The following is a 10,964-nucleotide window of genomic DNA, read 5'->3' as shown; positions in this document are numbered from 1 at the left end:
ACTATCTCAAACTTAAAGTTTTAGAGAGCATCTTAAAATTTCAAAAAGAAAAACTGTCTCAAATCTTAAGTTTTAGAGAGAGAAAGTATTTTAAAATTTTAGAGAGAGAAACTACATTAAAATTTAGAGAGTGGAACTAAAAATTTTTTAGAGAGAAATATTTCAAATCTTTTAGAGAGAAAAACTATCTCAAATTTTAAGTTTTAGAAAGAGCTTATTAAAATTTTAGAGATACAAACAACATCAACTTCTAGATAGATAAACTGTCTAAAAAATTTTAGAGAGAGAAACTATATCAAATTTTAAGTTTTAAAGAGAGAAAATATCATAAAACTTTAGAGAGAGAAGCTATATCGAATTTAAGATTGAAAAATTACATAATTTTTTAGAGAGAAACTATTTCAAAATTTTTAAATAGAGAAACTATCTCAAATTTTAAGTTCTAGAGAGAGAAAGTATATTAAAATCTTAAAGAGAAACTATCTGAAAATTTTAGAGAGAAACTATATCAAAATTTAACTTTAGAGAGAGAAAGTATTTTAAAATTTTATAGAAAGTAACTACATTAGATTTTAGAGTGAGAATGTACCTCAAATTTCTTAGAGGAAAACTATATCAAATTTTAAGTTTTAGATAGAGAAAGTACTTTAAAATTTTAGAGAGAGAAACTATATCATATTTTAGAGAGAGAAACTAACTCAAATTTCTTAGAGAGAGAAACTATCTCAAATTTTTATGGAGAGAAACTATATCAAAGTATAAGTTTTAGAGAGAGAAAGTATCTCAAAATTTTAAAGACAGAAACTATGTCAAACTTGAGAGTTAGAGAGGGAGTATCTAAAATTTTTAGAGAAAGTATCTAAAATTTACATTTTCAAGAAAAAGATATTCCAGGGAATCCAAACAATGAATTTGCATTTCCTAGTTTCTACCACATGCAATCCAAACAATATACACCATATTCTAAGAAATGCCAATTTCAGTAAATATCAATTTCAGGATAGGCTTTTCCATAGGATTGAAAAATATAGGGAGCTAAACGGGTGAAAATTGAAAAAAGTAGGGGTAGCAATGGATCCGGATCCGCCTGGGTATACCAAACATAGGTCCGATAATGGGCTCAACATTTCGACTCGGTAGGTCGGGTCTGGCTTCAAAACCTAGGCCCGAACATCATTTGGGTCTAGGTCCGGTTAGATCCGACCCATACCTGTAAACAATTGGAGATAGAATACTTCAAGCCCTATTCGTTTAGGTGCATTAAAGATAATATACATTAAGAACTCGTAGTCATCTTTAACTGGTAAACGACAAATCAGACGGCTTGAAATCAATGATAGGTGATTATGACTTTATTGCCAATAAAATGAGTATATGATGTTAAAACAAAGGGAAAAAATAAAATAAAAAAGAAGCTCATAGTAACGGTGGCAATAGACCCGATCAGACCCGGACTCGACGGGATAGACCCGGGACCCGATGGGAACGGGTATGAGTCCAACTTTTGGACCCGATAGATTGTGTCTGGATCCAAAACCTGAACTCAGATACTATTCGGATCTTGCTCCAGATCCAACTAGACCCGACCTGTTGCCACCCCAAGTGAAAAGAGAGAGAAAGAACAAGCTAAATGCTTTCCTTTTCAAAAATATATATAAAAAGAGAGTAGGCTTTCTTTTAGAGAGAGAGAGGAGGTAAAGGACAGAGGCCCAATAGCCTTTCTTTTAGAGAGAGAGAGGGGAGAGGGAAAGGGCAGGGAAAGGGAGTGCCCTTTCCCTGATCACCACAATCACTCACACTTATGCACCACTCAAAAATCAGTTAGGCACAAAAAATTACATTTTGAGAGAGAGAAGAGAAGAGATAGGAGAGACCCTTCCTTAGACATGTTTACGGGGAAAGTTGTGAAAGGAGAGTATATAGTCTATGAAGTTAATATGAAAGATGTATGTTGTAATCTTTATATATATCTACCCTTCTCCATGATATATAGATTCCAACATACGCCTTCCATATTAGCCAAATAGATAATATATACTTTAGTGTGAAAGTAACATGGAGGCTGACAAAATGGGATGGTCTTGAGAATAATTTAATTGTCGAAAGATGCGAGGATTTAACTGTTGTAGGTTGTTAGTTTTGGCGTAATTGTTCTGTCTCTATGTTGTAACTTTGTGCCCAGGTTTCTGTTGAAAACTTGGTATTTAATGAATATATAAAAGTGACTATTTCTCGTAAAATAAAGAGAGACCCTTCCATCGAGGCGATAACAAATGCACAAAGTCAACTCCTTCCCTTCTCAAAACTAGTAAAGACTGTCCAAGCCATAAGACGTGCACAACTCCTTCCCTTCTCAAAACCAGGAGAAAGAGAGAGAGTCCGTTGATCAGGATGAGCGGCAAAGAAACATTTCCGGTGAGGAGCATCCCAGGCAGCTACGGGCTGCCAGTGATCGGGAACCTCATGGACCGGCTCGACTACTTCAGGCTTGAGGGTCCCGATAAATTCTTCCGAAATCGCATGGCCAAGTATCAGAGCACAGTATTCAGGGCCAACGTGCCTGCTTCCGCTCCCCTCTTTGGGGGAAGTGATCCAAAAGTCATAGCGATCGTCGACTCCGCCGCCTTCACCACTCTCTTTGATGTCTCTCTGGTTGAAAAGAAAGATGTTTTGGTGGGAGACTATCTCCCGAGCCTCAACTACACCGGAGGTATGCGTGTTCTCGCGTATCTCGATCCGTCAGAGCCGCAGCATTCCTCCATCAAGTCATTCCTCATGCACAACCTGCGTAGAAGCTCAAAGGTGAGCTTGGCATTAGCTTTCTGGTTTAGAACTGGTTTTTCGGTTTTTCTATGGTTTTTCCCGTGTCTACTCTGGCTTGGGCCCTTGCCGAGCCTTGTCTATAGGTCCAACTCGGGGGTCTTAAAAAATTAAAACAATTATAAAAAATTTAAAAAATAAGAAATATATTTGTAACATGTTTATTTATTTTCTCTATCATTTTGGCAAGTGTAAACCTTCCAAACACCCATAACTATAATGAATAGTAATACATGTGGAATCTCAGCCATCAGATCTTCATTGAGTGATTTAAAGTATATTTAACTATTTTAATTTTAATAATTTTTCTATAAATCAGATTAAGATGAAATTTTGGACGTATATACTTAACACTATTGCACACCATATAAAAAAATACTTCCAAGAATTTAAAATGAGCAAATTTCCCAAGTCATTTTTCAAGGGTATTTCAATCATTTTATATTTTTGAAAATATTTTTTTATATTTTTTATTGTGTGCCCATTTTTTAGTACACACGTCTAAAATTTCAATATGATCTGATTTCTAGAAAAAGATTAAAAGTCATATAATCATATGTATTTTGCGCCACTCGATGCCTATATTATTATTCATTATAGCTGCCAAGTATATGGTAGCTTTTTCATTTTAACAAAGATGGGAAAGTATTTTGGCCATAAACACTTGTTTTGTATTTTTTCATATTTTTGAAAACTTTAAAAAATACCCCCAAATCACAAACTCATTTAATAAAATCTATTTTTTTTGCTACTTTTTTAATTGCATTTAGTTGCGTTTTGTTAAATTTCACATTGAATATATTTTTCCAATTTTTTGAGATTCTTTCGTATTTTTTATTTTTTAATACTTTTGCTACTAGGGAAGAAAATTTACATGGTTTGGATCCGAAACCCAAATTTTGGATCCTGGTATGGATTTAAGATTTAGATCTAGATCCAAAATTTTGATCTTAATAAGAGTTTAGATCGGATTTGGGTACAGGTGGATCCGATTTGGATATGACCCAGTTATTGAAATATCATATATTATTTTATAGGGAAGGGTTTCTATACTCCCCCTAATGTATAGAATTTCTATACTTCCTCCCATCCAGCCGTCCAATGTAGATCAAATAAGCCACTAATCGTTTGATCTCGATCTGATGCCTGAGAGTATTTTATTTATAATTTTTATTCTACAAATTATATGAATATGAAATTTTGTGTGTTCCATAATCTCAATAAGGAGCACCTAAAATAATATAAAAAATATTTTCAATAACATAAAATGACCAAAATACTCCTGACACTTTCAAGTGTATTTTGGTCGCCTTATTTTATCGAGAATATTTGTTTTATACTTTTTTCATATGCAAATTTAAGATAGGAGTGGATGCTCAAAAATTGGGGTCGAATTGTATTGTAAAACACAAATAAAAATAAACCAGTGTAGAGGCATGACCTTGTAAGTGGATCCATCTCAACTATTTATTCAGATTAGATCGTTAGATAAGGGGAAGTATATAACTTCTATACATTAAAGAAAGCATTGAAAGCTTTCCCTATTTTATATATACATATATGTTATATAGTAATTTTTGGTTATGTATTATTTTATTGATATAAAATAATGTACAAATAATTCTTTTGGATCCAATAGGGTATGGATTCGGATCCAAATCCCATGTAAACTTTTCAGATTCGGATACAGATACCTTGTCTACTTTTTAAATCGTAATCCAGATCCCAATGGATCAAGACCTGATCCAACCCTTTCTCAACCCTAGATGCTATAGTACTCAGCCCTTACTCGGACTTGGGAAAGTACTCGGTTGAGGCATGGGCCAAGTGGACTTTTCGAACATTGTTTTTCCCATGGCACTAATGGCGTTAGGATTTGTTTAGTTTTGGAATTGACGTATTTCTAAGATGTATTTCTAAGCTCTGATCAGTGTTCAAAAACTCATCAAGGCCAAATTGGACTCGACAACCTTCCGAATACTGTAGCAACTTGGATAAGTTCCTTGAGACTCAACGAGTTATGTGGACTTGCATTCATCCTAAAAAACTCGACTATTTATAAGACTTTGTTTTTTAACTAGGTTCGGGGTTTGCAAGAAGTTGTTTTTTGTTTTGGTAATTCAGGGGGGAAGATAGGCCCCTACCCATTTTTTGAAGTAGATTAGGAGTTGGATTTTTTTGAAAGTGTTAGTGGGGTGGTGTTAATGGTAGGAATGGAAATCACAATGTGGTGACTAGGTGTGGGGATGCTACCACCACGACCCCATCCCCATTCCTTCAAGTTTTCTTTTTCTATTTTCACAATCCTAGGTTGATCCACCTTGAAAATCTATCCCTGAACGTTTGTTTAGTATCTAGTGTTCTAAGACTTGTCCTCAGACTAGGAGACTACCCAAAGTGAGTTCACTTGGTTGAGTCTTGTGTGGACCAGCCAAATCCACTAAAAAGGACTCCCAAAATTGCAAGAAATGCAAAACTGAAGAAAAATAAAAACTTGAAAATTTTTAAAGTATGAAAAATTATAAAACAATTAAGAGAATTGAATACAAAAAGGAATTTTGCATACTTAGGTGCACTAGCCATTTGCAGCGCAAACTCAGTACAACACTAATTCGAATGTGCAAGTTAGTTCAAGAGGAAGGCTAAAAAAAGATAAGCTGTAGGCTCAAAAGGATATGGTTTGAAGTAATGTAAAAATAGATATGGACATATAGCCTTACTGAGGGTATAGACCTTGATAGAGCATAACGTTGTATTAGAATTCGTGTAGCCGACCCCAATTAGTTGAAAAATGGCTTTGATGATTACGAATAAATAAAGGCATTTTGGATTCTAAGTTGGATCCAGTTAATCCAAGCTCTTGAAATTGTTGGTGACACCCTATTTCGATGTTTAAAACCTTACAAATCCTTGATATAAGTGCTTCTTCTTGACCTTAGATTGATAGCACAAAAATAGGAGTAGGGTAAAATTTTCAAGGTGGATCGAACTAGGGTTGCAGAAATCTCAAAACAAAAAAAACTTCCACCAAACCACAGCTCAAAAAAAAGGGAATATGAGATTTACAATTTTTTCCCTAAATCTATTGTTTGAAATCAATAGAGGACGGAAAATACGCCCAGGAGTGAAGTTTCACAAATATCCGAGAGCAAATGAAAAAGCAAAATGGAAGAAAGTGGCCAGATTTCATTGCTCGCCTTCTCTCCATTTACATAATAAGGGAAAAATTATCAAAGTACACTTAACATATCAACTATTTAACATTTTACCCTTTTGCAACTACTCCAAGTCATGACCATATTTTTTTTTTTTATAGGTATTGTGAAATTAAATAAAAAAAAAAGAGTATAATGTTAAACGGTTCATCTCTTATGCGTATTTTAATAAATTTTGCACTTATTCATAATATGGACCCATCAAGTTTCTATGGATTAGCTAGAGTCCGCAGCCTGTTTCTCAAGTGCTAACTCGAGGTATCAGAATAACACATTTAACTCTGATGAGTGTAGTATGGGTCCCCAACTCGTTGGAGGCTTTGTAAATATTAGCGTATGGATATCTTGTTAGTATTGATATATATCATTATGAATGCATATCAGTATGGATATGTATCTGTATGGGTATATATCTCTTAATTAGGTGTCTCTTGATTATGATCAGATTAGTTAGTAATTATTCATAACTGTTGGTATTTATCTTTAATTGTTAAAGGCCGTATATTTATACGGGGCCTTGTATATTCTTAATTAATAAATAAAAAGAGAGTTATCTACAGTATTATGAATTTCTAACATGGTATCAAAGCCATAGGCTGCTCAACCTCAGATCTGAGCTTGCCGGATTTGAGTTCGGCTTCAGATTCGTCCCGACTCTTTGTCAAACAGCTGCATCCTCTCTGATATTGTCATTCAGACCTTGCTGCCATTTCCTTAAATTCGTGCTTCTTTGTGTTCTATGTTTCTCGTGTGTTTCTTTCGTGGGTCCCAAGGTAACCCAATCCTTGATCTCTCTCCAATGGATGAAGGTTCTTCTGTGTTTGGGAAGAAGTTTGAAAGCACGTGCACAATGTGATGGCTTTATATTCATTAAATCAACCTTTTGAGGGCTTTGCCTGCTTTCCCATCAGAAAGCTTTTCAAGGTTGCATTTTCCTTTGATTTATTGAGGAATTAGAGAGAAATAATTTTATTATGAGTTTCTTGTGACCACAACTTCTTTCTTGAAATAATACCCTGGGAGTTGTGGATCGGCATGTATTTTTTCTTGGCAAAACACACTTTGCCATTTTATCTCTCTAAGCAAAAACTTCAGCTCTCCCCTTTGTCCATAAACTTCAGCTCTTCTCTTTGTCTATGGTTAAATCAATCAATATTCTCAGTTTAGTGAGAGAAACTCATAGACCAAGGAAGCACTGCCAAATGCCTTCGAGTCGTGTTTCGACTCTCTTTCGAGTCTGTTTCGACTCTCTGCTGAGTTTGTTTCGACTATCTGACGAGTAAGTTTCGACTTTTTGCCAAGTCTGTTTTGACTCTGTGCCGAGTCGTGTTTTGACTCTCTGCAAAACAACCTTTATCTCTGTTCTGGCTTGTGTTCTTGGACTACAAGTTGCTAAATCTATCTCGGATCCACACCGAGTTCTGTTAGCTCTTCCAAGTGTCATTCTGTGCTTGTTGCTCAAGCAATCTATGCATGTGAAGACTTAAGGATCTAACTAGTTCGTTTATGAAACTAATTGTCAAACTCCAGCTGCTTTATGTAAATGTATCTTGAGTTTGAGAGGGAATGTTAACGTATTGATATCTTGTTAGTATTGATATATATCATTATGAATACATATCAGTATGGATATCTATCTGTATGGGTATATATCTCTTAATTACATGTCTATTGATTATGATAAGATTAGTTAGTAATTATCCTTAACTGTTGGTATTTATCTTTAATTGTTACTGGCCATATATTTATACGGGGTCTGGGATATTCTTAATTAATAAATAAAGAGAGAGTTCTCTGCAGTATTCTGAGTTTCTAACAGTAAACTTAATAGGATGGAAAGTCTGAATAACTCGGTTTATTATGAGTTAGACTAAGTGTGTTTGTTAACATTGGTGTCATTTATCGAATCCAATGCTTGTGTCCTATTAAGAAAAGGCAATCAAAATATCAAATTTGCGATATTTTGAACATCAAAGTAAGATTTAACCGAAAGTTTCAAGAGACTTTAAATAGCCAGTACATTTACTCACTTTTCTAGTTTCAAGGTTCCATTGGCATCTTGAATTGTTATGTTTCACTTTATCTTATTCTCCTATGTCTTCTTTGGTGGTTTATTGCTTGGTTTTCTTCCCTTTGATTGGTTCTATGGATCAAAATGTACCGTGTATGAGCTTTCAAACACTTGGTGGCTGTGGTTATACAATTCCATGGCACCTATGTAATTCCATTGCTCCAATTTTAATTTAGTTATTGAGAACCATTATCTTTTCCAATGCGATCAAAGTTTATGTGACTCTTTATTTTTAATTATTTTTGAAGACATGGGTACCAGAACTCCAGAGTAGCTTGGAGCCCTTATGGAGCACACTAGAGAAGGATGTAGAGGATAAGGGCAAAGTTAAGGTGCTGCTCCCCTTGCAAAAGTTCCTCTTCTCCTTCCTTTCCAAGGTACTGCTGGGGGCTGACCCCGCTGTAGATCCTGAGATCGCCAAGAATGGCCACTGCATAATCGATAAGTGGCTCGCCTCCATGCTCGTTCCGACATTGGGCACTGGAGGCGTGATCCCTTACCCTTTCGAAGAGCTATTGCTCCACAGTTTCCCTTTTCCCTTTGCCCTTGTTCGAGGTGACTATGAGAAGCTCCATGGGTTCATTCTCAACCATGCGAAGGAGGTGTTATCAATCGGCATTAACGAATATGGCCTCACGGAGGCCCACGCTGCACACAATCTTCTGTATGCTCTCGGATTCAATGCATTTGGTGGCTTCTCGATCTTCCTTCCGTCGTTGATTTCGTACATTGGAAAGGACCCTGGACTGCAAGAGAGGTTATGCTCAGAGGTACGGGATGTAATGAACGCACATGAGGGAATGAGCTTCAATGCAGTGTCAGAGATGGAATTGTTAAGCTCGACAGTCTACGAGGCCCTGCGTATGAATCCACCTGTGCCATTCCAGTATGGGCGGGCACGGCGTGACTTTAATTTGAAGTCGCACGACTGTGCTTACAGGGTACAAGCGGGGGAGCTGCTGTGTGGGTTCCAGCCTCTCGCCATGCGAGACCCCAGGGTTTTCGAGGCGCCAGAGGAGTTTAGGGCCGACAGGTTCACCAAAGAGCGAGGGGGTGAGGCCCTAATTCAATACGTCTATTGGTCGAATGGTCCTCAAACTGCGACACCCTCGGTGGAGAACAAGCAGTGTGCGGGCAAGGACTATGTCGTGGCCACTACACGCCTCATTTTGGCCGACCTCTTCATGCGATACGACTCTTTCCAACTCGACAAGGACTCATCATCTACCATAACTTCTCTAAAGAGAAGATCTTGAGACCACTTTGGTGGCATTCACTTGTTGCTTTTTTTAATGTTCACTTGGGACTTTGTAGGAATGGAATTCTGAAGGTAATGGAGTGGCACCCGTCACTCTAACCACCTATGCCTACAGCTCGTTCCTACTATGCGATTTGAATAAATATTTTTTTTTTGTTTCGTCTTTTTTTTACTTGATTAGTTGGATTGGCTCGCAGTCTGAATAATGATGATGATAATCATCACAACCTTTTTTTTTTTTTTTTTTCAACTATTTGGAGTGGATTACCTTAATGTAATTAATGTAACAACAAATAATGCCGTTTTAGTTGTTTGGTTGGTCATCAAGCTTTGCTTGCTCATTCAAAAGAGCATTTCATTACTGCTCTTTGTATCTTAAAGTTTTTTTTTTTCCCCCTTAGTTTTTCCCCATTGGTGGAGCTCTTTCTTTACTTCTCTCTTTATTTGGTATGATGGGTATCAAATACCGCTTGGGTTTTTCCAAATGGAAGTAGCACGTGACTCACGATGTCTTGTCTTGAGCCTTCAACAAACTACACTTCTTGTCTTGACTCTTCAATAAAGACAATTTACTTTAGGGGTTGTGACATCTTATAAATACATCATTTATGTTTTATACACGGCGGTCATAATTATTTCCACTCATTAAATGCCAATTTGGATATCTTGGGGTGAGTTACTAAGTGCGAAAAAATGTTATTTAGAACTTTGTGTTTATTCAATGACATTATCGCAACTACACAATTTGAAATTTAATAGACAAAAATGATTGTGACTTCCTTGTAAAAAATAAATAATCACTTTATAGACAATCTCATATATTAAATATTTTATATATTATAATGTTAACAACAATTTGTAATGAATATAATTTCGTTAAATTATCACCAATAGTTATCCATCACCATCCAACTTAATAAATTTATCTTTTATATTAATTTTCAATTCATTGCAATTGCTCCCCATTTGACTTATTTGGAATGCGTGTTATCATTGGGAGTGTTTTTAATAGAAAAGCTTTACAATATCACGATGAATTAGATAGATATTATCATAGTTATTATAGACCATACACCTTATGGAGATGGAATAAAGATAAAAACTAATTAACGAAGATAAGGGTGTCACTAATATAATTATCAAGACTAGACCAAATTGGTAGTGGTCAAATTGGTGGTGGTCGGTTTGCCAACTGGTACTTTGGCTGGTTTGGTTCAAGGTACAAACAGATTTTATCGAAAACCAATTAAAACCAACATTTGATTAGTTTTGGCCAGTTGGACATATCTGTCTAATGGGGTTGACTAGCTGAATGAAGTTGGGCAAATTCATTTAACAAATTTTATAATTGAGTTATGTTAGGGTGCTCACACTACATTCTATTTAATAATTGTACAACAAATTTTGGACATTTATATATCTTGGTTTTGTACATGAAGTATTTTTTTAGTAGCGATAGTCATTATGAAGGGTATGACATCACCTACATGGAGCATACTAGTGGTATTTAATGCTTCATGTGGATGATGTCACACCCTATGTGGGTTATGTCATACACTTCATAATGATCGAAAATTGTTTTTACTAAAGAAATATTGTA

General features: G+C 35.7%; 1 protein-coding gene across 2 annotated transcripts; it reads left to right on the top strand.

The window, feature by feature from the left end:
* Positions 1-2,287: 2,287 nt before the first annotated feature.
* On the top strand, positions 2,288-9,691 carry LOC18433664 (fatty acid hydroperoxide lyase, chloroplastic). 2 transcript variants are annotated; one of them, XM_006843746.4, is made up of 2 exons: positions 2,288-2,802; positions 8,355-9,691. In XM_006843746.4, the coding sequence occupies exons 1-2, from the start codon at positions 2,392-2,394 to the stop codon at positions 9,360-9,362; spliced, it is 1,419 nt and encodes a 472-aa protein (XP_006843809.1). In that variant the 5' UTR covers positions 2,288-2,391; the 3' UTR covers positions 9,363-9,691. The 2 variants fall into 2 exon arrangements, with proteins under 2 accessions (XP_006843809.1, XP_088708857.1); XM_088852731.1 differs by lacking the exon at positions 2,288-2,802 and adding an exon at positions 6,815-6,959.
* Positions 9,692-10,964: the final 1,273 nt, after the last annotated feature.

The sequence above is a fragment of the Amborella trichopoda genome, chromosome 12 (genome assembly GCF_054954075.1).
Source record: "Amborella trichopoda isolate Santa Cruz 75 chromosome 12, AtrichopodaSantaCruz75HAP2 v2.0, whole genome shotgun sequence".
NCBI lineage: Eukaryota > Viridiplantae > Streptophyta > Magnoliopsida > Amborellales > Amborellaceae > Amborella > Amborella trichopoda.
Note: the sequence above shows the minus strand (reverse complement) of the source record. Positions and strands in the feature narration are given on the sequence as shown.

Excerpts from the sequence above, each read along its gene's own strand:
- LOC18433664 (XM_006843746.4), top strand. The coding sequence starts at position 2,392 with ATGAGCGGCAAAGAAACATTTCCGGTGAGGAGCATCCCAGGCAGCTAC. Across the intron at positions 2,803-8,354 it reads ACCTGCGTAGAAGCTCAAAG|ACATGGGTACCAGAACTCCA; the intron begins GTGAGCTTGGCA and ends TTATTTTTGAAG.